At 48.4% G+C, this 27,121-nt stretch overlaps 15 protein-coding genes across 15 annotated transcripts; 6 read left to right on the forward strand and 9 right to left on the reverse strand.

Annotated features, from left to right (window-relative positions):
- Positions 1-1,730, reverse strand: EV420DRAFT_194104 (uncharacterized protein). The gene is made up of 2 exons (XM_060481154.1): positions 1,629-1,730; positions 1-1,578 (listed from the first exon to the last, which is right to left on the reverse strand). The coding sequence occupies exons 1-2, from the start codon at positions 1,638-1,640 to the stop codon at positions 133-135; spliced, it is 1,458 nt and encodes a 485-aa protein (XP_060333227.1). The 5' UTR covers positions 1,641-1,730; the 3' UTR covers positions 1-132.
- A 366-nt stretch (positions 1,731-2,096) lies between these two features.
- EV420DRAFT_1640814 (uncharacterized protein) lies at positions 2,097-2,963 on the reverse strand (the record flags this gene model as incomplete). The annotated part of the gene is made up of 6 exons (XM_060477145.1): positions 2,097-2,132; positions 2,186-2,396; positions 2,450-2,512; positions 2,568-2,694; positions 2,747-2,842; positions 2,891-2,963. 6 exons carry the CDS (start codon positions 2,961-2,963, stop codon positions 2,097-2,099), a joined length of 606 nt encoding a protein of 201 aa, XP_060333228.1.
- A 341-nt stretch (positions 2,964-3,304) lies between these two features.
- On the reverse strand, positions 3,305-4,018 carry EV420DRAFT_1619738 (mitochondrial import inner membrane translocase subunit Tim17/22; the record flags this gene model as incomplete). Its single annotated transcript, XM_060475512.1, has 5 exons — positions 3,305-3,363; positions 3,416-3,538; positions 3,599-3,785; positions 3,835-3,934; positions 3,987-4,018. 5 exons carry the CDS (start codon positions 4,016-4,018, stop codon positions 3,305-3,307), a joined length of 501 nt encoding a protein of 166 aa, XP_060333229.1.
- A 201-nt stretch (positions 4,019-4,219) lies between these two features.
- Positions 4,220-6,415, forward strand: EV420DRAFT_1267235 (uncharacterized protein; the record flags this gene model as incomplete). The annotated part of the gene is made up of 6 exons (XM_060467377.1): positions 4,220-4,511; positions 4,563-4,743; positions 4,795-4,863; positions 4,914-5,337; positions 5,389-5,817; positions 5,846-6,415. The coding sequence occupies 6 exons, from the start codon at positions 4,220-4,222 to the stop codon at positions 6,413-6,415; spliced, it is 1,965 nt and encodes a 654-aa protein (XP_060333230.1).
- Positions 6,378-7,133, reverse strand: EV420DRAFT_194559 (uncharacterized protein). The gene is made up of 4 exons (XM_060481157.1): positions 7,023-7,133; positions 6,885-6,971; positions 6,670-6,830; positions 6,378-6,620 (listed from the first exon to the last, which is right to left on the reverse strand). Exons 1-4 carry the CDS (start codon positions 7,081-7,083, stop codon positions 6,504-6,506), a joined length of 426 nt encoding a protein of 141 aa, XP_060333231.1. The 5' UTR covers positions 7,084-7,133; the 3' UTR covers positions 6,378-6,503.
- Positions 7,134-7,189: 56 nt separating this feature from the next.
- On the forward strand, positions 7,190-9,034 carry EV420DRAFT_1628678 (tRNA guanosine-2'-O-methyltransferase; the record flags this gene model as incomplete). The annotated part of the gene is made up of 10 exons (XM_060476070.1): positions 7,190-7,395; positions 7,444-7,697; positions 7,743-7,819; positions 7,875-7,991; positions 8,042-8,098; positions 8,151-8,217; positions 8,273-8,410; positions 8,467-8,563; positions 8,617-8,842; positions 8,894-9,034. The coding sequence occupies 10 exons, from the start codon at positions 7,190-7,192 to the stop codon at positions 9,032-9,034; spliced, it is 1,380 nt and encodes a 459-aa protein (XP_060333232.1).
- Positions 9,035-9,119: 85 nt separating this feature from the next.
- EV420DRAFT_1746652 (major facilitator superfamily domain-containing protein) lies at positions 9,120-11,437 on the reverse strand (the record flags this gene model as incomplete). Its single annotated transcript, XM_060480169.1, has 14 exons — positions 11,102-11,437; positions 10,988-11,048; positions 10,812-10,936; positions 10,654-10,761; positions 10,494-10,602; positions 10,375-10,439; positions 10,225-10,303; positions 10,016-10,166; positions 9,930-9,966; positions 9,839-9,880; positions 9,648-9,789; positions 9,452-9,593; positions 9,372-9,403; positions 9,120-9,328 (listed from the first exon to the last, which is right to left on the reverse strand). Exons 1-14 carry the CDS (start codon positions 11,285-11,287, stop codon positions 9,120-9,122), a joined length of 1,488 nt encoding a protein of 495 aa, XP_060333233.1. The 5' UTR covers positions 11,288-11,437.
- Positions 11,438-11,498: 61 nt separating this feature from the next.
- EV420DRAFT_1640819 (uncharacterized protein) lies at positions 11,499-12,471 on the forward strand (the record flags this gene model as incomplete). The annotated part of the gene is made up of 2 exons (XM_060477146.1): positions 11,499-11,708; positions 11,758-12,471. 2 exons carry the CDS (start codon positions 11,499-11,501, stop codon positions 12,469-12,471), a joined length of 924 nt encoding a protein of 307 aa, XP_060333234.1.
- A 301-nt stretch (positions 12,472-12,772) lies between these two features.
- EV420DRAFT_1640820 (uncharacterized protein) lies at positions 12,773-13,831 on the reverse strand (the record flags this gene model as incomplete). Its single annotated transcript, XM_060477147.1, has 3 exons — positions 12,773-12,851; positions 12,902-13,109; positions 13,159-13,831. 3 exons carry the CDS (start codon positions 13,829-13,831, stop codon positions 12,773-12,775), a joined length of 960 nt encoding a protein of 319 aa, XP_060333235.1.
- A 47-nt stretch (positions 13,832-13,878) lies between these two features.
- Positions 13,879-14,700, reverse strand: EV420DRAFT_1640821 (uncharacterized protein; the record flags this gene model as incomplete). Its single annotated transcript, XM_060477148.1, has 2 exons — positions 13,879-14,213; positions 14,424-14,700. 2 exons carry the CDS (start codon positions 14,698-14,700, stop codon positions 13,879-13,881), a joined length of 612 nt encoding a protein of 203 aa, XP_060333236.1.
- Positions 14,701-15,180: 480 nt separating this feature from the next.
- On the forward strand, positions 15,181-18,914 carry EV420DRAFT_1267052 (chitin synthase; the record flags this gene model as incomplete). Its single annotated transcript, XM_060467365.1, has 19 exons — positions 15,181-15,987; positions 16,040-16,147; positions 16,200-16,511; positions 16,557-16,716; positions 16,780-16,862; positions 16,913-16,935; positions 16,982-17,085; positions 17,141-17,154; positions 17,205-17,248; positions 17,297-17,528; positions 17,578-17,598; positions 17,653-17,837; positions 17,890-18,041; positions 18,091-18,193; positions 18,243-18,267; positions 18,321-18,557; positions 18,609-18,635; positions 18,687-18,812; positions 18,864-18,914. The coding sequence occupies 19 exons, from the start codon at positions 15,181-15,183 to the stop codon at positions 18,912-18,914; spliced, it is 2,814 nt and encodes a 937-aa protein (XP_060333237.1).
- Positions 18,915-19,056: 142 nt separating this feature from the next.
- EV420DRAFT_1266970 (uncharacterized protein) lies at positions 19,057-20,385 on the reverse strand (the record flags this gene model as incomplete). The annotated part of the gene is made up of 3 exons (XM_060467362.1): positions 19,057-19,574; positions 19,625-20,098; positions 20,148-20,385. 3 exons carry the CDS (start codon positions 20,383-20,385, stop codon positions 19,057-19,059), a joined length of 1,230 nt encoding a protein of 409 aa, XP_060333238.1.
- Positions 20,386-21,658: 1,273 nt separating this feature from the next.
- EV420DRAFT_1531672 (uncharacterized protein) lies at positions 21,659-23,042 on the forward strand (the record flags this gene model as incomplete). The annotated part of the gene is made up of 2 exons (XM_060472672.1): positions 21,659-22,452; positions 22,506-23,042. Coding segments are annotated over exons 1-2 (1,148 nt in total), but the record flags the coding sequence as incomplete, so codon positions are not given.
- A 52-nt stretch (positions 23,043-23,094) lies between these two features.
- EV420DRAFT_1531674 (Rec8 like protein-domain-containing protein) lies at positions 23,095-25,791 on the forward strand. The gene is made up of 8 exons (XM_060472673.1): positions 23,095-23,180; positions 23,231-23,351; positions 23,402-23,541; positions 23,595-23,710; positions 23,757-24,298; positions 24,347-24,978; positions 25,004-25,285; positions 25,335-25,791. Exons 1-8 carry the CDS (start codon positions 23,178-23,180, stop codon positions 25,542-25,544), a joined length of 2,046 nt encoding a protein of 681 aa, XP_060333240.1. The 5' UTR covers positions 23,095-23,177; the 3' UTR covers positions 25,545-25,791.
- A 175-nt stretch (positions 25,792-25,966) lies between these two features.
- EV420DRAFT_1531676 (AhpD-like protein) lies at positions 25,967-27,016 on the reverse strand. The gene is made up of 4 exons (XM_060472674.1): positions 26,822-27,016; positions 26,556-26,767; positions 26,462-26,502; positions 25,967-26,403 (listed from the first exon to the last, which is right to left on the reverse strand). Exons 2-4 carry the CDS (start codon positions 26,568-26,570, stop codon positions 26,070-26,072), a joined length of 390 nt encoding a protein of 129 aa, XP_060333241.1. The 5' UTR covers positions 26,571-26,767; positions 26,822-27,016; the 3' UTR covers positions 25,967-26,069.
- Positions 27,017-27,121: the final 105 nt, after the last annotated feature.

Here is a 27,121-nt window from a genome sequence, read left to right on the forward strand (position 1 = left end):
ATAGCAGACACAATTGAATTGTTCCGGCAGTCTCCGATTCACAGTTCCTTCGTTACAAATCCGAAGCTCGGTCACATCCAAAAGTTGAAACCAAGCTTGAAGTATGCAGCTAATTATACACAATATCGATACCTAACGCAACATGTAATCGTCTTTATCTTCAAACCTGAGATCTCTCGGCCAATGATCACAAAAACTCTCAACAGCTTCCATCTCGACGTGGTCATTCAACCATTCATAGTCACAAAGATCCGAAAAATGCTCCTGCTCTGCGAGAAAGCACAGCTTAGCCAGCGGATGACCAGAATTGATTCGCCATTTAACCACATTTTTAATGAGTGATTGCTCCGTAAAGTTAAGAATCATATTGAGTCTCTGAAGATTCGGCCAGGGCGCAACCCCGCCAATTTGTAGAGGCGTTGCTAGATATCTGAGCATATGGGGAGGATGAAAATCAGGGTTCATCGAGGTGAATTCGGTCACTGCGGGAAACGACGCGAACAGCCGCGTATATTGGCTTTCGAGGGAAAGATTGAAGTCGCAGAATGTAAGGTGGCGAAGGTTCGGGAATTTTGGAGAAATAGATGAGGATAGGAAAGGATCTAGATCGTTATCGATTGCGCCTTTGAGGATAAGGGAGTCCAGCAGGGGTGCTTCGAGGTTGAGCAGAAGCCCGCTGTATACATATCCACTGAATCCACAGATACGTAGAGATTTCAGCGACAGCATACGAATCAGGGTGCCCTCGTTGGCTTCGGGCCAGGGTACTGCTCCAATGATGTCGCCATACACGGATAGATGTACCAGGTTCTCGGTAGACATCAACATCTGCCGAAATGAATCATAGCGAAAGGTTGTAAAGTTCGTTTGGTCGAGATGAAGAGTGGTGGCGGCGTTCAAGGGTGGGTGGAAAAAACGTACGCCTAATCCACCCAGGCGGACGAAAGAAAGGGCTGGGCTGCCGCCCCTGAAAATGTGGAGCGCCCTTGATGCACCTTCGAAATCACTTAGAGAAAGGGACATATATTGGAGATTAGAAGCGGCGACATCGCAGAGGCGTGCGATAACTGGATGAGCTTCTTCCTCCAGCTCCAATTCGATAACGCAACGGCGCCAGGAATGGACACGGCTACACACAGCGTCAAGAATGCTAGAATCGAGGTCGCAGCCATTGTTATTGGCGGCTTCAATTCGTACATCCAACAAGCTGCCAGCCGCGCGATTCAAATACGCATACACGCACTCCCTCCAAGAGTCGGCCGAAATGATGATACGACACCAAAGAAGTTGGGTAGATATTGCAACATCTCGCCAGTAGGAACTGACTTTGGAAACGGTGAGCTCAAAAGGAATTCCAGCAAGAACATCTTGATCACTACTCGGCAAAATCGGCGCGCAGTCGCCCTGACTTCCTTCCTGACCGAGTAGAAAGATGTACGACAATATCTCGGGAGGGAAGGAATGAACAGAAACCAAAGGCTTCTCATCGCCTGAGAGAGACTCAGGTATCTCTTGAGTAAGAAGTGCAGCCACACTGACGGACATGGCTGCCAGGAACTCCGAATGTTCGTCTGTTAACTGCGAAGTGGTCGGCACAGACCTCGCTTTTATGAGAATATTATACACACCACTACATCCATTTGGGTTGACTTTGGTGGCAATAATCAGTGGGGCGTCACTCTGAGTGTAGAAGCTTCGTATTTGTACCGCTCATGAGCAGAAAACAGGGTCTAAGGGTTAAGGTAACGGTTAAATGTGTCATTCTGAATTCCGACAATGAGGGAATGCGGCTTACCATATGAAGGCAAATTTCTGGAACCTAGCCAACCAGCTGGTTTGTAGAAGATTGTACACGTCTACATCCATCCGACCTATTTCACCAAGTTCATTCTGCGATTGCGGATCGTGAAATCACCTTCTTGGAGCAATGCTGTCTGCCATAAAAGTATAAAGGTGTGTCCTGACATAAGCTGCTTCCCTTCAAAAAACTTTGAAATATGCGCCACAACGCAAACTTTAAGGATTCATATGTTACTAAAAGTACATGACCGCCAAATGCACGAAACTTCATATTTAGAAGGAATGCGACAATGAACTCAAGATGCCGATTGCATGCGCTGTGTCAGCTGAATCTACAAAGAAATTTGTCAGAAGATGAAGATTGTCCCCGATCCAATATAGTTACCTCCGCCTTGGAGATAGTCCTCAATTCGCCAGGTGCCGCGCAGTTCTTGGTGACAGCACTGACTGCCGTATCGATAGCCCGTCCTACGGATTCCTTGGTCGCCACCCAGTACCTGATTTCTTCGGGGATCACTTCAATTATAGAGATACGTGGATCATTTTCATCGCCTTTGTGGATACCGTCCTTGAGATCACCGAAATAAGCAGATAAACTAATGCATATTTGAGTTACGGTGTCGCATCGGCCTGCAGGCAACGAACTCACCCAGTAGACCAATGTTTGGCGATTGTTTCCTTGTCTCTACTGACTCTAGCTCTTCCAGAATAGCTGGCGCGGGACGTGAATTTTTACAATGTACTTCCAAGATGCATAATAAACTTACGAAGCCCAGCTTGTGGTATCAGTGTTGAAGAAGCTGACGTTGACGTGAGAATCGTTGTCAATTTCCTCAAACTTGTGGCTTGCGTTGTTGGCAACAAAAGCAAGAGCCAACTGAGTACCACTGAAAGCTACAACGGGGGCGAGTCAAGACACTTCAGATTATCAATTCCACGAGCATACGAGCAGAGGGCATCATGGCACGGGAGTGAAGGTGGCCATCTGCAGATCTTGTGGTGAGCATACCGGTCTTGGCGGATTGGACGATTTCGTGCAGTCCTACTTAGTATGAACACAATACTTCGACGCCCAAATGACATGAATTACCTTCGATCTTCTGTTGGGGGGTGAGATCCTTATTTTCGGCCTTCGCGGTGTAGGGGTCAAGATTGGTAGTCATGGTGGGTAGTCGAAGAAATGAAAGTAGAAGTGGACGAATGGGTGTCCTAGTATATATACGAGAAATGAGACTTGACGTCATGTGGCAGTCAACACGAACTTTAGACAGGAATGACGTCGCTCCATCGTCAGCCTGAAATTTTGTGTCAATTATAGCCAAAAAGAATTAGAATTATTAGCAATTGCCTTACTGCCCCATTGTCAACCGAGTCCCACCGAGCTACAACAAAGAGGGCGTCAGAAGTCTGAGCTGTACCTTATCAAAGTGACGGTATTTTGAGAGCAGGAGAATTATATGTATAAAAGATGGTGTAGACAAGTGGTGTATGGACGAGACGGTATCTACTGCAAACCAGGGATGGATGAAGAAGTTGACTGTTGGGGAGCCATCGACGCAGGCACTGTGTATCATGTATATAAGCAAGAGCTGAATTGAAAAAGATGGTAGCGCACATGGGGCCATCTGTGGCCGTTGTCCTTCACTAAATACTCGTGATACAAGAACACCAACTCCCTCGAACACGCCGAGAAGAATACCACACGCTATGGCAGATCCCAAAGCAGATTTTGGACCACCTAAATATCAAGGAAAGGGGACGATTAGTCGCTGTAAGGGAAAGATGAATCACAGCGTACTTCGAGCGGCCAGACATCCACCGGTCATGAATCCAGATATGATAGCGTTCCATGCATCCTCTTTTTGCCTCCAGCCCTTCACAGCACAGTCGAATGTTGAGAACATTCCTCCCCATACACCAAAGTTACCGCCTGTAACTGGTGCTCGGGCCTTCATAGATGATATGGCACCGACAAACCGTTCACCCTGAACGAAGCAGTGAGAAGAAATTCTTCTGAATATCGTATGCACACACTCTAGGGGAATTCCGGGCACCCTTAATGCTATACCAGATACCGCCACCAACGGCACCCATTGCGAATGCACCACCGAAGTCATTGAGAATTACCCAGGGACTGAAGGAGACATGTTTAGTGAGCTTGTGATTTGAGACGGAAAGATGCTTGCCAGGGATCGCGAGAGTGGTCTGCATGGGCCATTGAAGAAAAGAAAGGGAGATGTGGGGGAGCGGATGAAGGTAAGCACTGAGGCTGGATTCGGGAATCGGAATGAAAAAGTTTCTTTTCCCACAAGAGCACGTGATGGATACGCGTTGACATAATCACAAAACAACTAGCAGCTCAGGTTTCAACATTCAACTTGGACCACTATCTCTGACCACGACAAGGCCACCAACAACAATGGAGCTCACCCCGGCGTCTGCCGCGCGTCGCTTTATGAAGGTCCACGTCCAGATCCCTCCTTCTCCTCTTCGCCTGTACCACAGACCCAGTTTAGCTTCCCCCATTCCTACCACTAGCAGTTGCCTCAAAGAAAATACGACTGTACCAACAATACCCAGTAGTATGAAGATCAAGAGAAAAGCGGAGGACCAAGAGATAGCTGGCTCACCTGCCAAGAAAGTTAAACCGATTCCTACGGATGCACCAGGCGTGTACTGCCATCAATGTAATAGGAAGCGCGATCCTGCCGGTGAGTGTCCAGCAGTAATGCTTTGTAATGTCAGCTAAATGTCGTCCTTAGACTGTCTTCAATGCACTTCGGTGCAAATGCGTTCTGGTCAAGTTGCGTCGCGTCGTTGCGCCGTGAAATTCTGCCGTACCTGCCTCAAAAATCGATATAGCACGAATTTGGACGCCCTCAAGTTATCTGATGGTTCAGTTAGCGCAGAAGGCCATGTCAAAGAAGCAGGTTATGTATTCAGGTACGTCTGCGACTAAAGGCATGTCGCTCTTCCTGATAGGCCCGCCTGTAGATGTTATAAATGCAGGGACATTTGCAACTGTTCGCGTTGCAGAAAGATTAAAGGATTGGCGCCTATAGGGTAAAATCTTTGTCACCGTTGTTGATGCCGCCCGTTGATATATCTGCCAGGAACCAACTGCAGATTGCCCGTAGAGAAGGCAGCAAATCTTCGGGACCTCCCGTCGCGAATGTCGTTTCCTCTGCAAACAACTCCGGGGGACCTACCTCTACCAAGAATCATACCACTACCGTCAGGAAGCCCAAGAAGAAAGCTATGCCAAGCGTGGCCTGGACTAGCATCCAATCAAAACTCGGTGTTGCTGACGCTGAAGCGCGGATTTTCATCAGAGAGCTTGTTCTACGCTTTGCACAGTCAACCGGATCAGCTATCAGCAAAGCGCATCTTGAAGAGATGGCTCATATTGGAGGCAGGGGACGTGCCAGTGACGATGACGAATTGGTCGAATGGATAAGCGAGCCTGCTGTCAAGTCCATTCTGTTGTGGTCGTTGGGTATTTTATCGTCCGAAGCAGGCGATGAGTCTATCGGGAAGGTAGTGCATGCATTTTCTCTGACATGTCTGTGTACTCACGCCCTTTCCTAGCCGGTCAGAGTCTGCTCTAAAGATATCCGAGGATCAGGGGCTAACCTCAACAAGATATGGGATAGTCTCGTTGTCCTGCGTCATTCTATCGAGAATCTCAATGGCGCAGTCTTCATACCCGACCCTCTGCCCTGTCCGGACTCGGCAGTGACACACAACACTCGCAGTGCGCGCGGCTCGAACCGTCCCGATAGCTCAATATTCATTGCATCTTCCGCACAACTAGTCCCTGTTGTCCTCAGCCTCGTAGAGTCTGTGCTTCAGACACAGGCCATCAGAACCGAGATCGAGGATGGTGTGAGGCTCGGAAAAGATCGGACTAGAGAAAAGCAAGAAGCTGTGAGAAAGGAGCACGAACGGTGGGATAGTATGAAAGGGCTCACAGATCATAAGAAAGGAGCCGAGGTCGGTCATTTTCCACTCCGCCATGTGCAATATTGAATCTGGAAATTCATAGATGCAAGAACTCAAAGTGAAACGTCATGAACATAAAGAAATCCTCGAAAACTTGGACAGCGCTCTGAAAGTTGCTTCTCACGATTTCTCTGTGCGTTCGGGTCCTTTGGGTATGGACAGAGATGGTCGAATCTACTGGGCCCTTTCACCTGGTGTACACGATCGCCAGTATGCCATGCAGTATGTTTCTGCGATGGCAGCGGGAACCAAGAAACCCAAGAAGGGGAAAGGCTGTACTCGCGCGGCAAAGGACGAATCGTCTCTGTCGGATTGGTCGTCTTTCATCGCTGTTTGGGGACAGAAGCCGAAGACAGGTACGCCACTGACCCACGAAGACGACAGTGACGAGGATGGAGAGATGGACCAATGGTGGGGTTTCTCGGATCCTGAGGACATCAGAAAGCTAGCGGATTGGCTTTCCATTATTTCGGGCCTGGAAGAAGATGGCTCTGAAAGTCCCCCGGCCATCGGTGAGACTGTTAGAAATGGTAATTCAGTTAAAGCTCTCGTTCATAATTTGAAGGAGTATGCCACCGTTCTGGCGTGGAGATGCAAGGATGAGAACGAATAGATTTCAGTTCGTCGGAGAATGCTTCTATTATTATTATTATTTCTTTCCTCGGTCTGTTGTGATACCTTGATATTGACGTAGATAATTCTTACAATATCTTTGTATACTGGTGCTGCAAAGTTACAGCCAATTCTTCCTGTCCCATCGGGCGACTAACGCAAGCGCGAATACGTTCAGCGAGCCGAACGGCAAGGACATGTTTGCACTTTGAAACACTCAGTAACGTTGTAGGGTGCAGGTAGTGAGACGCTGACCATCAAGTGCGTCTTAGAGAGCAAAACGGCATAAATATATGCAGGACAAGTGCAAAAACTGGACGTGGGACCAAGGTTTAAACCAATGTTGACTGTGTGTGTTCCCGTAGACCCAGCCACTTCGTAATAGATGTGCCCCGAGTTTACTTCATACTTGACGACTGTCAGGGGGAGAATTAAATCGGATCAAATAAGACGTAAGCAGAAGATATCACTATTTTCTCTGTCAATGATATCGAGCGCGGCAAGGATTAATGAATCAGGAAAGACTGCCTGGAGCCGGTGTAAGGCATCATCGGTAACTGAAAGCATTGAATGGGATATTCGCAACATGACTGAAATGTAGAAGGTACCTCCTGTAGGTTCCACTGAGTCTATTATGGCGTCGGCTACTTGCAGAATAGAAAGCGACATTGCTTGGGGTTGTCAGGATCATAGCAATTGAGGTCAGAGTTGTCGGCCCGGTGTCCCGTGTCGAGCCACAAGAGCTTTGGTGGCGGTGCCAACTTCATCTTTCGAAATGACTGTCCAGTATCTTTTTTTCTTTGCCCAAGCGCACCATGAATTTCGCATACCGGAACTGCTTTCACTTTCTGAAATGTTCGGCTTTGACTTGAACTTGCCTGAAAATCCAGAGGACCGGAAATCCACTCGTCCTTTTCTAATTGTTGGTCTCCAATGCGAAAAGCACGCTCAATTGCTTGCAAGTCGGAGTATTTTGATCAAGTGTGTCGCGCCTTTGTTTCGTGGCCCTTGGTTTGACATTGCTACTAGATCAGTCTACGAATACTATGGCCACGGATCGACGTATGAAGAGCTCCATCTCTGCAATCGCCGTAATCGCGCCAAATGGGCCAAATACATACCAGACACGTCCTTCAAGTTTCTTGTCACGGCATACAATCATAAAATACCTCAGTCACGACAAAGAGAGATCGTTGAAAGCTTTGCCTATATGGGCTTCTTGGGGAAAATAGATATGAAGAATCCCGACATCGAGCTAGCTTGTTTTGAAGAGCGCAAGTCCTGTTTAATGACTGTATGGTAAGCATTGCTAATGCATTGTCATGTAGACATCGACCGACATGGTACCACTCGAGAAAAACATGAGGGAGATGGCTCATTTAGACAAGTATATTTTGGGAGGCTGGTGCGCTAAATCTTCGTGTAACGCATTGAGGTGCACTCATATCGTATTACTCAAGATCACCACTGGCTCCGCTCGCTCTCTGATAACCAAGTTCGACGTAAAGAAGCGGTCATACTATGGGAACACCAGTATGGAAGCGGAAATCTCCCTTCTCATGGCCAATCAGACACTAGTTAGTATCTTGATGATGAAACTTTCATAATCTAAATCTTTTATTCACAGGCATCCCCCGGTAAGCTGATCTACGATCCTTTCATGGGAACAGGAAGTATGGCCTATGTAAGTCAATCTCAGCCTCTATTCAAAGTCAGTGTTTCAGTGAGGAGTTCAGCCGACAGCTTATTTTGGCGCGCAAATTTTTGGATCTGATATTGATGGACGGCAAATGAGAGGAAAAGGTGACACCTAATTATAATACCCGTTGCCTGTAATTTTTAATCCCTTTCGTACTAGGTGACACTCCTGGCATCATAAGAGCGGCCACACAATATGGGGTGGCAACAAGAATTGTAGATCTATGTACTTTTGACATCACACAAAATCCTTGGCGATGCGGAGACCTTTTTGATGCCATTATAACCGATCCTCCTTGTACGTTCATCTATGGCATCGTTATCCGTGGAATGTGTCGCTGACTTCCTGCCAAGACGGCGTCCGGGCTGGTGCTAAAAGATTAGGTCGGAAACGAGAGTTGAGTCCCGCTAGAATGGCTGCATACCTTGAACACAGGGCGTCTCCTAGACCGTATTTGTCACTTTCGCATTGTCTTCTCGCTAATATCGCTGACCTCGGTACAGGGACGACCAGCCTTACATCCCTCCAACAAAACCGTATGAACTTTCCCGGCTTGCCGTTGATCTTGTGTTGCTTTCCAGATATTTACTTAAGCCTGGAGGGAGGCTCGTGTTTTTCCTCCCTACCGTAACAGACGAGTATGAAGAGGTGGATATATACTCTATGCTTTGTCCTGGGATGGGGGTCATTGCGAACTCGTTGCAAGATTTTGGATCATGGGGCCGTAGGGTCAGTGGGGCCTTGTTTTCAATTTGTATGACCGACTGAATTCTTGCCAAGCTCGTAACCATACAAAAAACCACCAGTGACACCTATCTGCCGCCTGTACTTGAAACGCAGGAACCCCCAGAACGCCCACATGTTCCGGCCCACAAGGACTTCCGAGAAAAATACTTTCGTGGATTTAAACCTGACAGCTGATTATGAAAAATTATTAAAGCATTTAGATGTAATATATAGATCATGCAGGACAGTCAACTAATGACGGAGAAAAGTATCAGTCATGTCACGGCGGAGCTTCCTCGTCTGTTCTCCTTGTTTGCGTCGACTCTTGGAGTTTAATCTCATCCATATCCTTCCTCACTTGCTTTCCCTGCAGGAGTGCCACAAATGATGCCGCAGCTAACACGAACGCCCCGTTGAATATCAATGCCCGGCGCATGTTAAGAGGCGGCTCCGCATCTGGGCCGGCTCTCAGCGCATCCATCACTAGGTCTATGAGCGACTGCTGACAGGAACGAAGGATGAAACGACGAACCCAATATAAACATGATAGCAAAAAGATTTCCTCTGTTGATTCCGTGAGAAACGCAAATAAATTGGACGATTAAGACGTACCCAAACCATAACAATGAAGAACTCGCCTCCGCGTTCCTGGTCAGATCACAACCTAACTCAAGTGCAACTGGTAGCATGGGAACAGATCCGACACCTAGAATAGTCATGATGGTGAACAGTCCGCCGGTATTATTTGGCTTCACTGACAACATTCCATTTTTAGTAGCGTATCAAAGAAGCTTTGCACCGGACGCACCTGCCCAAATCATGGATAACCACACCACGGCCACGATGGGTACTGCGATCTTCGTTGTGATGGCGAGATGTCTAGTAAAGACTCTGTCGAAAAGTGGCGCAGTAACTATCGCAGCAACGATGCCCGTTAGAAGTAGACAGGCCTGTGATACATGAAGTGAATGGTATATCAGAATCAAGATGCCGGCTCACCCCCATCAGTCCGCTGGTATCAGATGAATAGCCAACAGGTTCCTGGTCTTAACATCAGTCTTAGCACCGATGTTGAATGAATTGCGCCAACCATAATTTCGGCCGACAGTAAGGCAAAAGTATTGGTTCTTAAGGACATCATGTCAGACCACACTAAAGTAAGAAAACTTCACTTACGCGGCTACGAGCGAGGAGAAGATGATCCATATAATCCCAAAATCGAAGCGTTCTCTCACAGTCATGTAATACTCTCCCGGTGTTTTATCCAAGCCTAGGACCCGTTTGACGAAGGAGAGAAGAGACGGATGTGTTCGGGACGCAGCATATGCTTTGGTAGAATAGTAACTAGAGTTAGCATATGAAAAACTGAGAAGGACAGTCCATACTGGGCGGCGTAGGAGGAGTAGATCTTATGAGAAACACGCATGGAGTCGCCGCGGTTGATATGATGCCAAGGACAAGAATCTGTCAACTTTACGATCAATTGAAGCCTGGAAGCTAACGAGGAGAAGACGGCCAAAGACGTTCTAACGTACTGATTGTCGAGTGTCACCCACAAGGGGGCTGAGGAGCTGGCCGATGGCACCCCCAATAGGATTAGCTATGACAGAGAGTCAGTAGAATATACAACAAAGTAGTTATAGGAGTAACATACAGATAGCTATGATCATTGTGGCGGTTGTCCTCCCCTGCAAGTTAAACCAAGTCTCAGAATACTTTGGACCAAGCACTTGGTAGATAGGCTGCGAGACCGACGCAAATAGCTGGTACTTCTAGTGAGAAAGTGAGTCGATATGGTTGACTACTCGGCTTACTTGACCGAACATGAGTAAAGCGTAAGAGCTTTGCGTAGACAGAGATCTGGAAGTCCCTGCGTATCTTATCCACGAGGAGAGAATTAAACACAAAGCGCCGACATCACACTGAATTCAGAGTCAGGGAGGTGGACACTAATGAGCAGAAGGATACGCACGCATCGTCGAAGGCCATATCGAGATATAAATGGCGGAATGAGAATTGCTACAGGGAGGTAGATACAAGCCATTATATTTCCCAGCCAATTTACTCGGTTTAGAGAGAAGCCAAGTTCCTGAGATGCTGTAGACCACCAATGAGGACACATGCTACCCGAAGACAGTGCACACTTACTTTCATTGGCTATGGGCCCGAACCACGGCCAACTCATAGCTGCGACGATATTCAGAACAACCTGAAAGCTAGTAAGGTATTGCGGTGAGAGCGAGGAGAGTTTATTAAACAGACAAAGCCAAAGACACCGACAAAGCGCCGTTTGTAGAGGCGATATTCTAGGGGAGACTGAGCTGCATCGGAAGTAACGCTGATAGGATGTACTATCGGGTTTTCCTTGTCTCGCTTGATAGGCTGTAGATCTGGCAGCTCCTGGTCGATGACGGGCTTTTCCAGCTGCTGAGATGAGTCGACGCTCATCGTTACAGGATAGAACAGGACCGTGGTCGCAGACTTTCTCTCATCAGACTCTTTTATCACAAACACCGCGGGAATCAGAAGGTATACCCGTGTGCCCAATACGGGCTCGGTCGAACAAGTGGCCAGGGGCTAGGGGCCATGGGCCATGATGTACATGTGGAATTGACATAAGCCTATTTACATCATCAAGCATCTCCTTTTATCTGCCACCATGAGTGAATACTGGGTCTCGAAGAAAAAGTACTTTTGCAAGTACTGCGATATCTATATTACCGACGATGCTCCTTCTCGACAACAGCACGAGAATGGCCTTCGACACAAAGGAAATCGGGACAGGTTCATTCGAGGGTTGTACAAGGAAGGTGAAAGAAGGAAGAAGGACCAGGCAGAGGAGAAACGCGAAATGGCCAGGGTGGAACAGGTGTGTTTATATTACATTTATTCTCTATTCCGTTTTGACTTCATATCAGGCTGCTCAAGCTGCATTCGCCGTAGATGTTGGTGCCGGGTTTGCCAGACCGTCCGCGCCACAGCCGTCAACCTCCACTGCACCACCGAAGCCAAAGCCAAAGTCATCGAACCTTTTCGCAGATTACTCCACGGCAGCCTCGCTTGGATACACTGATCCCGATGCCGAGAGAATCTCACTGGAGGCTCTGCGTCGTAGGAGCGAAGGTGTAGCTGGTAACTGGGAGGTTGTTGAGTCCATCCCGACTCAGGATACTGAGTCATCATCATCTGAGGTTGCGGGGGTTAAACGTCCAGCAGATGACCACTCAAGCGAGGATTCTCGCCACTTCCAGCTACGCAAGCGCACTCTAGACACCGGACTCGGACGGATATACGATCCTGGCGCTATCCCCATCAAGCGTAAGAAGATAGAGGAGTCCGAGGCGGACATCTCTGGGAAAGCCGACTCATCCTCTGGTAAAGAATCACTGGGGTCTTCTGATGTCCCAGCATCAAAGTGGAAAAGGGCCGGAGAGACGAACGCAGATTCAAAAGAGACTGAAACCCGACTGGACCCGTCCGTCAAGGACGAGGAAGACGTCAAAGTTGAAGAAAGCGTACCAGACGTCAAACCCGACATCAGTAACGACAATCTTGCTCCTGCTCAGGGGACAAGCCTATTTCGAAAGCGTAAAGCCGTTGTAGGCGGAACTAGAGGGAAGCGCTCAATATGACCGGGACAAACGGGTATGTACCTGCTCCTCACACATAAAAGTGTATTCTGATACCTGCTACCATGGATATCAGGGAGTCACTTCCGGAAAGTTTACCGACTAGCCCTGATGTGCCAATGAATGGGCCGCTAAACGATCCGTGATGATCGCGTCATGGTGGATGAGGATATAATACAGTTTGAATACACTTGGCTGTTATACACAACACGTATCGTAACCTGACCAAGGTACGCTCTAGGACTACCATCTCGCAAAGACCATCTCAAGCAAACACAGGCAGGAAGGATGATTGCATCTATACCTAAATCCTCCAAGTTGCTGGCGTCGAAATGATCAGGACGCCTGCATTCTTCTTATCCTCAGCACAAGTAATTCCGTGACTGTTAATGGCGTCAGGTTTCGTGAAATGTAAAGGAGGAACATTGCACACCCTATCATCGCCTTCTCAACTGCAGGCTTCAACTTCGCTTTCCTCTGTTTGGAATGTAGTCCCTTGCCAACGATAACACGCAGAGAATTCCCGCCTTCTTCAAGGACTGCTTTAAAGGCTTTCTCCGTCTTGATTACAGCCTCTGAAGTCAACAGCCCATGCAAGTCGATAGTACGTATCGGGTTAGGCTGTAGTGAGCGATTGCGTGCTGGAAATAACCGTCATTTAAGCGCAGTCAAAGAAGATTAAAAACTCACCGTGGTAATGTCGTCGCGCTGCCCGCTCGTGTAATTTGTCTATTTCTCGAGTGCAATCGTCGATTTCTTGCTTCAGAATGAACTCTTGGGCCCGGTCCTGCTGCTGGACGGCCTTATTGAGACGTATCCTCAAATCTTTCCTTCTCGTTTCATGTGACCATGCTTGTCTGCGGAGCGCCTCGGCCCGACTGCTAAGCATCGGTGAGTCGGGAGAAGTTATGGCGCTGGTTATCGATGGAGGTGAAGATGAGGCAGAGCTATGGTCTTCTGGCAAAGCTATGGCTCTCTGTAGCACGGTGCCTGGTGCTGGAACAGGGATGGCATCCAAGTTCTCCGCCGTGACAGGCTCATCAATAACCGCTAAAGCATGAATTGGTGGTGCGTGAGCTGCGGTCATGTCGACTGAGGTGCTTGAACCCTGAATGAACAGTGGATTCCGCAGCAAAGACTCTTCATCCTCTTGATCCAATAAAAGACGAAGCGGCGGATGGCGCAGATGTACAGGTGTCATCAATGGGTCATCATTGATTGACCTGCTTGCAACTTTACTAGTGTCAAATCCTAGTGGTGTTTGTAATGGATCATCATCATCATTGCTAATGCCAATGTCTCCTTCAGCACGATGCCCTTCTGGGATTGCTGTTGGCGCCCAGCTCAATTGGAGAGCTTTCATTATTCAATGATTCGCGTTGTAGGAGCATGGGTGGTGGTATAATGAGGTCAGTCAGGCCTGGGGGAGAAGGGTACCTCAACGGGTATGGCGCTCAGAATATTGGGACTCGATAGTGGTTGTGGGGGCGGGGGAATAATAATACGAGGAGATGAATCTTCGATCGGTGATTCCGGATGATCAGAGGCGTCTTCATCTTGCGCGCGATGATCTATCGCACCGTGATCATGCGGCGCTGCTGAAGATGTTGGGTTCGATGAAGATTGTTGCGGGAGTGGTATTTGTCTATTGCCGACTTCGTCTAGCAGAGTTGCCGGAGGAGTAGGAAGCTGGGGAGAAGGGGCAGGAGGATAACCTGGATCGGCAGAGCCTGTGGCGACTGGTGCTGAAATAGAAATATCAGAGGTTCTGGGTTCGCTGCGAGTAGTGTCAATAATCCTATCAATCACTGGCCTGACGGGGCCAGGCCTCCCTTCTGGTCGAGGAAAGCGACGGACGGGGGAACTAGTAGGGGGCCGTGTATTCAGTGTACACAGTTCGTCTGCTACCATTGGAATTCCTTCTCAGCGACTAGTGTCGTGTCCATGGTGCGTACCCAGAGCTTCCGAGAACAATGCCCCCAGGAGTGTCCAGAGAATTGTCAAAAGGACTGAGAAAGGACTGTCGGATAATATAAGATCTAGGGCTATTCGCAGCAGATATCCTAGGTATGGAACTCCTGGATTAGGAGAGGCATTGGCGGAGTAATGAACGCAAACGCCTTCCCAGAATCCAAGAAGCATTGGGCCGATCCTGCTTCTCTGTGAGCCGCTAGTGAACTGGAGGGCGAAACGGATCCCAAGCCCCGCTATAACTGCAAATATGCTGTCCATGCTGGCGTAGACTGTGGTACATGATGAAGCCTCGTTGAAGCCGTGTTATCCCTCTCAGGGAACTTGACTGGGCCACGAGGCGCAGAAGATAAAGGCTATACGTAATAAAGCATTATTGTTTCTTGGATACCGCTTTGTTTTCGGATACATCCGGGATGTCACGATCAGGTGACAGTGTGACGGTCGCGACCTTTGTGCCTTTGTTGCCCTTTGTTGACCTCGACACTACCAGGACTATCGCATCAACCTCAGGGACACTGTCAGTGCGTTTCTCTGTTTCTGCATAAGCCGGGCTTAGTGTGCTCGTAAAACAGAATGTCCAGCTATCAACAACACTATTATCAGGATTATGCTAATGAGGATCAAGAGGATGACAGCGAAGACACCGACGACTGCGAAGAGGAATCAGAAATCACGGAGTATCTTTCATCACACTCTCACCAATCGCAGCCTAACTACGCTGAACCGACACCTGATCAAATGTACGCGCCTTTGGAATCAACATCGTCATTCCAGCGATACCAACCAGGTCAAGCATTGGCTCCCATTCTGACCGGAGAGACCCTGAATATAGATGACATCCGGTCGTCGCCCCACTCCTCCTCGGATCCATTTTCCGGATCTCCTTCACACTACGCGGGGCAACCCAGCTACTATGCTGACCAAGACTATGTGCCGCCATTCACAGATACCTACTCTGGGTCTTTCGCTGCGGGCACGGGCGCAGACCGCTATGATGGCGCAACATACGCTTCTGGATACCTCTCCCGTGCTTCCTACGTGCCACCCCGTTCTCGGTCACCGACTCCTGCTGTCGATGATGAAGACTACCATATTGTCGGTGACGAGAGTTATCACTATACGGGAGAATCCCAAGACCCAGAGAAAGGGGAGTACATCGATGCATACCATGGGCAGCCCGATTATCCGGCAGAGTATGATAGCCGCTACCCAGTCCAAATGTCGAAGCAGGAATCAATATACTCTGCAGCCAGCGAGTCCGACGTAACACCCGTGGAAACGCGCCATTTCGGTACTGCACCCAAAGGTCGCACGGAGCGCCGGCATCTGAAAAGGACTGTTGCTTTGAAGAATGGTCATCTTGTCACAGATCTCCCGATTCCACCTAAGCTTGTTCTACCATGGCGAGGATCCCCAGAAACGTTATTTACCCGGTATTCCGCAGTGACTTGTGACCCGGACGACTTTTCGCGGAGTGGATACAGTCTACGGCAGTTTGAATTGAAACGGACTACAGAAATCTTTATTGTTATAACAATGTACAATGTAAGTCTAATCTCTGAAGCGCAGGCGTTTGTGATGACCCGATATAATACAGGAAGATGAGGTTCTGTTCTGCAGAACGTTGTACGGAGTCATGCGGAATATATCTCAGCTGTGTGCGCGGAAAAATTCGAAGACGTGGGGACGTAATGGATGGCAGAAGGTGAGAAACAACAGTATCCCACGTATTTGTTGAACGCTTATGCTTCAGTCAGGTCGTTGTTTGCATTGTTGCCGACGGCCGAAAGAAAATTCATCCTAGAGTGTTGGATTGCCTCACGCTACTAGGTGTTTACCAAGAAGTTCCAAAGGAGATCACGGGCTTGAGAAAGGGCTTCAATGTCGATATGGTCTCCGCTCATCTTTATGAATACACAACATCTTTTGGCCTGGACCCCAATCTGCATTTCAAGTATCCCGACAAAGGGATTGTCCCTACTCAAATCATATTCTGTATGAAAGAGAAGAATCAGAAGAAGATCAATAGTCATAGGTGGTTCTTCAATGCATTCGCTCCTCTGCTACAAGTGAGTTGTTAATATTTATCGTTACCATCCTAATTCTTTTATTAGCCCAAAGTATGCGTACTGCTGGACGTGGGAACATGCCCTGGAAGTAACAGCATTTATCGCCTGTGGAAGACGTTCGATCTCAATTCCAACGTTGGCGGGGCCTGCGGTGAAATCGCCGCCTTTAAAGGGAAGCGATGGTCGCTTCTGCTCAATCCGTTAGGTGCGTGGTCAATAATTGCTGCATTGATGCTGGAGAACTCAAGCAGGAAATCATGTCCTATAGTTGCTGCCCAGAACTTTGAATACAAAAATAGTTCAATATTGGACAAACCAACGGAATCCATGTTCGGATATATTAGCGTCCTGGTAGGCCCAACTAGCGTCTATTGACTGTGTACTAATTCACCGCTGACTAGCCTGGCGCGTTTTCTGCGTATCGGTATGTCTCGACCCGATACTCTTTTTATGACATTAAAAATGCCTAGATATTTTGCTCTGCAAAACGAAAACGGTGTAGGACCGCTGGCTTCGTACTTTAAGGGAGAAGTGTTACATGGCCGTGATACAGATATCTTCACCTCTAACATGTGTAAGTATATATGCTCATTCTCAACCTGCGATTTTAATCGTTAATTTGCGCATAGACCTTGCCGAAGACGTAAGGAACTTGAATTCTTGTCTGAACATAGTTTCACTTTTCTCTTCTAGCGTATACTCTGCTTTGAGCTCGTAGCGAAGGCGAAATCAAATTGGTGATCGTGTTGCTCTCGAATTGCCCTAGTTCGCTAATGTTTTTATAGGGTTCTACGATATGTCAAGGGTGCTATTGGAGAGACGGATGTACCCGATGCTCTTCCTGAATTCATGAGTCAACGTCGTCGATGGCTCAATGGGTCGTTCTTTGCTGCAACATATGCTATCGCCCATACCCCGCAAATCTGGCGTTCCGGACACAGCCTTTCACGGAAAATATGTCTGACGATCGAGACGATGTATAACATCATGAATTTAACGTTCTCGTGGTTCAGCATTGTGAGTCTTTTCTGGTTTGCAATGTGAATGTCTCTAAAGAAATCCACAGGGAAACTTTTACTTGTTCTTTGTGAGTCCCTTCTTTGTAGCGATGAAGCCGTTGTCTAATCTCGGTACATTACAGGTTGTTCTGACGTCCTCTCTAGAAGACAGTGCATTTGGAATATCTGGAATCAAATATCTTAATTGGTTTGCTCAGGCGAGTCTTGTTAATTTGTTTTTGCTGTTTAATGCCAATGTCATGCAGTATTTTTTGGCGTCCATCATAATATCACTATTCTTCATGTCTATGAGCATTAAACCCCAAACGTATGCTTCCTTCCATCGTTATTAGCCCAAGTGACTGATAAGGGTATTTCAGGGCAAAATGGAAATACAAGTCCTTGTCGATTGCTCTTTGCGTCTGCATGATATACATGCTTACTGCATCTGTTGTTTGCGCGCTAAAAGCATACTCACAAGGAGGTAGCGCGAACACCATCATGCTCTTTAGTGTGATTATCACCTTCGGCAGTAAGTTCCTGTAACAACTTCATATACCAGGCTAATATTTATTGGTTAGTCTATTTTATCAGTAGCGTGATAGCACTGGATCCGTCGCATATGCTGACAAGTTTCCTGCAATATATGCTGCTTTCTCCGACATTCATCAATATTCTCAATATGTAAGCTCTATTCCTCTATACCATGTAGTGCCTGACATTTCCCTTTCAGTTATGCATTCTCAAATCTGGACGACGTGAGCTTTTATCGACATCTGTTTAAACTTACTAGATATGCATTGCGTTGCAGATTTCCTGGGGAACCAAACAAGACGCCGAGGTTGAGCCGGAAGGGATGGTGGTGCGGCCCACTGCCTCCCAAGTGGACCTCGATTTCTATACGGAAGCCTCAACAAATGAGTTGTATGAGGAGGCTATAGCGAATCTCAAGAATCGGACTCCGGTCGCAAAACCTAAATCTACGTCGCTGTCTGAATATGAAAAGGCACAAGCAGCTAAAGAATACTATGCAAGTATACGTACCAATGTAAGTGATACACTCTGAAGACTTCCTGGATTTCACCAACGTGTATAATAGGTTGTGCTTACTTGGGTTTTGACAAATGTATGTCCGAGGAAGTTGGCTTGTCAATCATCCTCACGAGTTCCATTTCAGGGTATTCTGCTGGCACTGATATTAGGAAGCGGCAGCAATACTACCACCACTTTTAGTGAGGGATACACCCGTGCGAAGACATACCTGACCTTCATCCTTGTTTTCACTACGCTCGCCAACTCTATTGTACGTCACTATCATTGGTTGCTTTCCTAGCATGCTAATAATGTCATCCAGCGCTTTATTGCATCTACGATATACCTTCTTATGACCCTCATAACGGGGTAGACCAAGTGACATATCTTTATAGGTATTATTATGAATGGCCTGAAGACTAGACATCATGATATAATGCGCCGTAACACAACGTACTACTTCAATGTGTACCATACAGGCTCCTCTGCGATCTTTGGAGGTTTATGTAGCTCATCTACGGAAATAAATAAGCATAAAACGACGTAGGATTCTCTGGCGAGCGCGCAGTTCTTCGGACTGGCCTACGCAGTCGGACCGCCGGGGAACGCGAAGGAGATGAAGCGGACTGGGCTTGACGCAAGCGAGTACGCAAAGGTAATGAACGCCGAGGGCTGATGTCTGTATTTTGGTCTATTGTCAGAGACGCCAGATTTGCAGACAGGCCATGTTCACTCCCTGACTCGTCTGCTTCGATATCTGAGCCTGCGATGACCGACCATACTTCATCAAGGTCTGGTTCTGCGTCTGCAACGGGTGATAAAGGTGGGGAATTTTCGGGTACTGCGGATAGACCTGTGGCAACGTCGTTTAGAGATTCGACATCGGAGGTAAATTCTGATTCAGTATCAAATTGGGAAGAAGAGTCGATGTCGGTTACAGGGGGGGTTGCAAGGGCGAAAGGTGCATGGGAGTCTGGGCGAGTGACGTTGGGGCGCAGAAGGTAAGTAAGACGTTCCCCGTCCACTTCCTTGCCTACAGAAGGAATCAATAACAACGGCCAAAGGCTGGCTGCTGGGGCTTACTGTAGCTGACAACCTCATGATACCTAGCACAACAATGCACAACATATCTTCCGAAAGCATCGTCGTTGGTGCACCAGACCAGCTGCAGTGGAGTACGCGACACTTCGAAGATGGTTCCTGTGTCACCGATAGCTCTCCGGACGCCCGTGCTCGTCGTCTGAGGAGTGTCTGGCGACATGACTGTCCCACCGACATGTAACCAATCGACGACTTCTTGCTCTATATCTTGGACAAGAAGCTGGGCGCGCCTACCAGCCTTACGAAGATCCCGTCGCATTCCTTTAAGACTGAGTGAAAAGCGGCCTGCATTAGCTGAGTTGGGATCTCTTGTCGGGAGATGGGCTCCGGGAACTTTCGCGGTGCGAGGAAGATATGGTGGTAGGGGTTCCGGAAACGTAGTCTTGTTGGACGGGGGATCCAAAATATAGTCGTTCTTTGTTGCAGAGATGATGTATGGGTTACCAACGAAGCGAGCTGTAAACTTGTTTTTGAATAACTCGAATGAGGATAGACGAAGACGGACCGTTTTCTTTGCGCTTGATCCACCGCTTCCCATCATTATCGTTCCTTCTTCTTCCCTTCTTTGATGTATGGGGTACGGTGGAAGACGTTGAAAGGGAAGGCTTGGACGTAGTATGTAGATGGGCGAAACGGTCCGTAAGGCCGCGATTGCGCAGAATGGATGGGAAAGAGAGAGGAATCGGGCCTTGGTCTTGGGCTATAGAATTGGCATTTGAAGAATCGTTGTTACTGTCTGCCATAGCTGCGATATCGACTGGGTAAGTGGTCGAGTAGAGTGAGTCGCGGTCCGCCAGCCGTACCGGACCCGCAACCATGCATGACTCCGACCTAACCCACACGGCCAAGCTCCTCCTCGATGATGACGGCGACTTTCTGACCTGGTAGTCGTGGCACTATTTCGAGATATAATTACATTCCAAGAAGCAAAGATGAGTGAAATATCTAAATGACAGCGTCTAACTAGCATAACAGCGAAGAAATGGATAGTGAAGAGATACAGTTTGATACAAGATAGATGAAACCGGTTATGGCTACAAGATGTTTGACGGAGAGATCCAGAAAAGATTATATCCATCGATATCGGACAAGGAATATAAATCAAGTCCTTCGAGAATTCAAAGAAAGTCCCGACCCGGATTCGAAATTCTTTCATCTGGATCGTTCAGCTGTCTCCGATAGGTGCTAGGCCCTCGCCTGTGTTAGCGCAGCCGTGTTCTTGGAACTGAGCTGGAAGGGCGACAACAACATCGATGGCGGGACATTCTCATCTCGGTTCTGCGGCTGTTCTGCCCCATGCGCTGAAAAGTCGAGTCTCCTGCCCCGAACGCCATGAACTCCTGCCCCTCTTGGGTCGTCGCTATTATGGTCTGTGTTCGTCCGTCCCTTGGGTCGTGGTGTAGCGAGGACGGAAGAGCTGTAGAACGTGCCAGTTTGTGCTACGGGAGTGGAGTATCGACTGTCGATCGAAGGAGACGGAGGGGTAGGTGAAGGTGTCGGCACCTGCAAGATGGGGCGCAATTGTGCATCTCTTCTGGTGGCACTTCTCGTTTGCATGATGGTAGGTAAGTAAGAGGGAAGGTTTCGTGATTGGCGCCGTTGCACAATAAAATTGCTGTGGTGTTTGTCGCCCTTTTATAGGTAAAATCAGTACAGAGCCACACTGTCACATTCATGTTTGGAAAAATATTACCTTTGGTTTCCTTGTTCTATAGTCAAAGCGCAACCGTGGACAAAAGGGACAAGACCAACCTTATATATTTCGCGGCAATACACCGTCACCTTTTTATGGCATGTCTTGGATACCGAGGGCCTATTTGTGTCCAAACTAGCTCGGAGTTGACTCGTGGTAAGACTCAAGGCTGAAATCGCCTACGCTCCAGCCCCTCGTACCAATTTCACGCCGAATTTCAATTAATGCACATGACCGCGCTAAAGAGCCGCGTGGCAATTGACTTTGTCGTGACGAATTCTAAGTTGATAGTTCTATCTGTCGGGACAATCCGAGTATTGATTGCCTATATAGTACATGAATGACTTGGAAAAATATAAGAAGTGGCAGAACATTCTTTCCCTACTTCCTTCACGTTCGTCTAACCTCCTCGCACCGCGCGTCCCCACCAATCCTTCGCGTTCTTTTCATCATGAACTTCTATCAGCCGTTGAGGCCCCCTCACCCGTTGAACTTGCCGCTCTTCAACACGTCCGTTCCAAAACGTGTTCCTCTTTGGCGCCCCCAGGCAATGAAGACCCCCAAGGTCACGAAACTCACGAACGACCCCCTAAAACGCATGGCGCCGCAGCTCAGAAAGGACCGAGTGGAGACCATTGCGTCGGCTTTTCGACGCCATAGGCTTGCCGGCGCTGCTCGCACGTCCAAACTTCCCGGCTGTAATCCGCCCCTCCCTGATGAGGAGGGCAATATCCCGAATACCCAGAAAGATAACGTGGACGAGCTGGTTACATCTCTGGATTCCACCCACCTTTTCATTCTCACGGCACACAGGTGTCAGCTGGCTTTCGAACATAACCTCACGTCAGAGGTGATGCTACAGCGCATGCGGAAGATTGAGGACCACGACGCGGCTGCCTCCCAAGCTAGGATGAAGCGTCGTCTGGCACGAGAAAAGGCTGAGAGGGAGGAGCAGAGGAAGAAGGCAGAACAAAAGAAGAGACTGGAGGAGGAGGCGAAAGAAGCGAAGCGAAAACAGGAGGAACGGGAGCGTAGACGGAGGCAGGAGGAGCAAGAGCGTAGACGTAAGTTGAAGGAGACGCAGCAGGGCACTTCCCGTTCGCCGCCATCTAAGCCAGTGAGTATGTTTTGTTCGTCCTGAACTACTACTGACCGAGGCTGCTATATTAGACTTGCGAAGAGTCATCTTCAGTCGCGTTCTACCGCTTGTATGAATTCAAGTGGACGATTTTAAAGTCAGGCGACATAACGTCCAGTGGTCCTCCGACATTTGAAACCTTTCCTTGGCCATGTTTCGAAACCATCTCCAGGGAGGAGGACCTTACGTCTGAAAAAATCCGCACATTTCTCTTGGATCCTGCTAGGCCCAACGCAAAGGACAAGACCAAGAAGGATATCATCAAGGAAGAGCTGTTGAGGTGGCACCCAGACAAGTTTGTAAAGGTACTTCCGTTGATGAAGGAGGATGACAGGGAAAAAGTTGGCGCTGCAGCGAAGATTGTCGGGAGGTTGATAACGGACTTGTTGCCCGAGTTCGCTCGTGGATAGATCTAGAGCACCAGTGTATTTCTTGTTTCCACACTTTGTACCAAGTACTTAGACTGTTGCATTCCTGAGTAGAGTATGTTTCAATAAAGTTCGGTTTCCAACAGTGGGAGTGTGGTTCTTATCTGTGGCTTTCACAAAGACAACTTACCAGTGGTGCCAGCTGGGAGCGGCGCACAAATCGGGTAAACTCCGGAAGGAGCACCCGGCCTGTGCCAAGCAGAAACAAATAACGTGACTTGGTTTGAACTTCGCGTGCCACATTTCAACCATTACCCTTTGCGCGAAACCCCCATCATGGTAGGCCCCTCGTCGTCTAGAATCGTTTTTCGCGCTGATATTCGCTTCAGTTTTATTCAGAAGCGATTTTGTCGCGGCGTGGTCCGCTTGGAAAAGTATGGCTCGCTGCACACATGGAACGCAAATTGTCCAAGACGCAGACATTACAGACGGACATTGAGGAATCCGTCGGTACGCCCCTATTTATTTCACGTCTGGCCTCCTCTAATATTTTCATATAGGTGCCATAATGGGTCAAGATATAGAAATAATGGCGCTGCGACTCAGTGGACAACTTCTTCTCGGTGTGGTGCGTATATATAGCAGGAAAGCCAAATATCTGTTAGACGACTGCAACGAGGCCCTGTTGAAAATTAAAATGGTTCGTCCGTTTGTATCGCTGTTGTCGCGCAGTTTTCTTACACTGTCCTCAAGGCGTTTCGTCCCGGAATTGTCGACATGAATGAAGACCAGCTTGTGGCCAACAAGAACGCGATCACACTCACCAGCAATGACTTGGACTTGAATCTTTTCATTCCTGACGTCAACTGGTATGATGTTGCTCCAACCCAAGTTCATTGACTCACGTGAGCATAGGGATATGGATTTCGAGGATCGCCCTTTACCACAGCAAGGGCATCAGCATCAAGCTCGTATCGACGACATCACTTTACGAAATACCGAAGATTTCGGCCAGTTTGACTACAATGATCCCCTCGACTTGGGCCCCGCCGATGGAATTGGCTCCCAGGACTTTGATATAGATTTAGGTCTTGACTGGGGTGACGGTGCTGTCAACAACAATGACTCCATGGATGTTGATGGCCTGAGTGTCGATGGCAGTGTCGGTGTTGGACGAGATGCAGCGCCAGGCCGGGATTCTATTGGAATAGATGCTAACCACTTACTGGGTGGGGACGTAGACATGGACATGGATATCGACCTTCTTCGCCGTAGCAAGAGCCGAGAAGCGTCTGAACATCCTTTCGACGCGGACATGAACATCGACGTACCCGACTTTGGCGATGTAGACTTGGGTGACTTGGGTATTGGTTTTGATCTCCCAAACGACCTACCTTCCGACCTTCCTCAGGATGGCGAGAAGACACCTGGACAGACACGATCGTCTTCGCGGGCTTGTAAGTTCTCTGGCAAACTTGAGTATTGTGTCTCACCTCTGGCTTTAGCTTCTCCTCTCTCTGATGTTCCCCTTACCCCGCCTCCAATCGAAATGAACGGCGACGTGACTCCGATTGCTCCTGCCAAAGCGCAACGGAAACATAAGGAAAAGAAACAGATTATCGATGCCGTGACCGAGCTTCAAGGTGGTCCAGGAAATGGTCGAGGACGACATGGCTTAGGTGCACCGGTAAACAAGGATGTAAGCGATATCCTCGTCGAACCCCACTTTCTTCCTCGATCGTCTGTCGTGATGCGCTTGCTTGAGATTCGCAGCGACCCACTTGCACACTTCCTTCCTACTAAAGTGACTCCCCAAGGCACTATCTTGTGTGCTGCTCCCCCTGGGTTGGCACCTGAGCTTGCGGAGATGTTCATGCGACCGATCGCTGGTTCGAAGAAACGCGGCATTTCTCCCGGAAAAGGCCCGAACAAGCGCCGAAAGGTTGATGAAGCGAGTGTCCATGAGGATGATGAGGTTGAGCAAGGCCGTCGGGCAGAAAGTCTGGCTCCTAGTGTTGCATTGGGGAGTGATGTCATGGGCCGTGGTGTCAGTGTCGGACCTGAAGGGCTGGACTTCGGCGACCAAACCGGTGGTGCAGAGGATTTCCAGTTGGATGTTCCGGATCTTGATCTTGATGTTGGTCTGGACAGTTCGCGAGAAGTCTTTGGCACCTTCAGACAGAAGTCGGATGTCGACCCCTGCTGGGGACTTGTTGGAGGACGGCGTGGATACTTATGCCGATCTGACGTGCCCTATTGCTATGTTCGATATCCGACCATCGACTCAAACTCAAGAGAAAGAGGCGGAACCAGCAGATACAGAAGGAAAAGGCTATAGCAAGAATACTGTTAAGGCTCTAGGTATCATCAGGCGAGAACTGAGGCCTGGTGAGGATGATGACGCACAGGAGAAAGTGATCAGTTTCCGCAAGATGGCTGACAAGGTACGCCGTTCTTGAATTTGAATTTTGATCTTAATAACGAGTATTCCAGGCATCGCGTCGAGCTGCCGCTTCCTTCTTTTTCGAACTGCTTGTCCTTGGAACTCGGGATTGTGTCAAACTGTCGCAATCGGGGCCGTTTGAAAACATCGAAGTCCGGGCCCAAGATAAATTATGGGAGCGCCAGCGTCACGGATCTGTTCAGCCGTCTGTGCGTGGTGCATCGGTTGCACGATCTATCGCATCTACTATGGGACTATGATTGGATACCGGTATCCTCCGTGTGAGATTTACTAGGACGTCTTGGATTTATTAACGAACCTTTTACGTCTACTATCTATTACCCTACGTATCTTATTCTTTTCGCTATCGTTTGTTGTGTCCATTACTATAGTGTAGCGTATGTTTTTGTTTTTCCAATGAGCAGTTGTATCCGTTGGCGCAGCCAGGATTGAAAGTGGATGGGCTTGCTAGATGGGGCTATGCGTCCATTCGGCCCTCTATATACGGGCACGACTCTTGTTAGTGTCTATGGTAAAGGCGCGTCCACGTGCTATGCAGCGATATATATTAAAACTACGTTAGAAGGCCCTGGAAGGAAGGGTACGCTCTGTCTTGGCCTCATAAGTTCCGGTGAAACGTGTTTTCTCATGCGTTGAAACATCAGTATCAATGAGTCGAACGCTTTTACGATATCGTAAATTCTTACCAGCATCACGATGATGAATGATCGACAGTATATATGATTGAATGAAATAATGATTCTCGAAACTTCAGCGTAACAATTTCAACCCTGGGGTATCGGCACTGGTACGTTTGCCTTTCCATCGATATCCAGCCCCACAGTAAACCTGCTAACCCAATTATAACCACCCGCGGTCGCTGCGGCGTCCACGAGTTGAGTATCATTGAGAAACACGCGGAGGCTGTTGAATGTTTCCTCTGACACTCTGATATTCAGAGCAACCTCGTCCGCATATATCATCGCGGCAGCGAGACGGGGCCCGAGCGATTGTGTAATGGTGGAAGAGTTGACACTACCGAAGGGCGGAGTGAGACGGACAAAGAGGAGTTGTTCTGTTGTGAGACCTTCAGCGCGTCCGACGGCTTCGTGTTCTGTCCTATGGTAGATAGATATCAGATCGGGGTAAGAGTTTCAAAGCAAGGACTCTGTGTTACCACTGATATGCTGCGTTATTAATGGCTGCAGTACGCAGGATCTAGAATAGTTCCGTGAGAACATTTCCAAGCGGCTCTCGGTGCCTTGACATACGAGCAACTCCCGCATATCGCCTGGTAGGGTATTGTTATCCCGTATGGCACCAAACACATCGTTCCACCCTGCTGCAACCGGCCGCGAGTTGAGCCTGATATTTCGAAATGGTAAAATGGAAGTGAGTTCCGACTCTGAGCGCGTGCTTACAGGACACCGTCAAGGTCGAGCAGTATGCCATTGGTACGTCGGGCCCGAATAGAATCCGCGAGCTGTACATGTGCAGATAGTGGTCAGTCAAGCTAATGAGGTGGTTTATGCGTACGGGAATCTGTGCCAGCTTCAGGGAAGATGTACGGTACCCGTGCCTGGGATATTGTCATCCCTCTTTCCGAGAGGCAGAGCCAGCAGAGAGGGTACGCAGGAGAGGATAAGAAGCAAGATGTAACAATTCCATGACTTCGCATGTATTTGACCATGTGCGCATTTAAATGTATGTTCAAATCACTGCTGACACGCTGCTGTCCAATGGTGCATGAGAGCTGGATTTCCACTACCCAGTCAGATCCATACCGTACCGTTCCGTTCCGTGGGACGTGTGCGATCCCCGTGCGCAAGGTACTCAG

Source organism: Desarmillaria tabescens (genome assembly GCF_030435595.1).
Source record: "Desarmillaria tabescens strain CCBAS 213 chromosome Unknown EV420scaffold_11, whole genome shotgun sequence".
Classification (NCBI taxonomy): domain Eukaryota; kingdom Fungi; phylum Basidiomycota; class Agaricomycetes; order Agaricales; family Physalacriaceae; genus Desarmillaria; species Desarmillaria tabescens.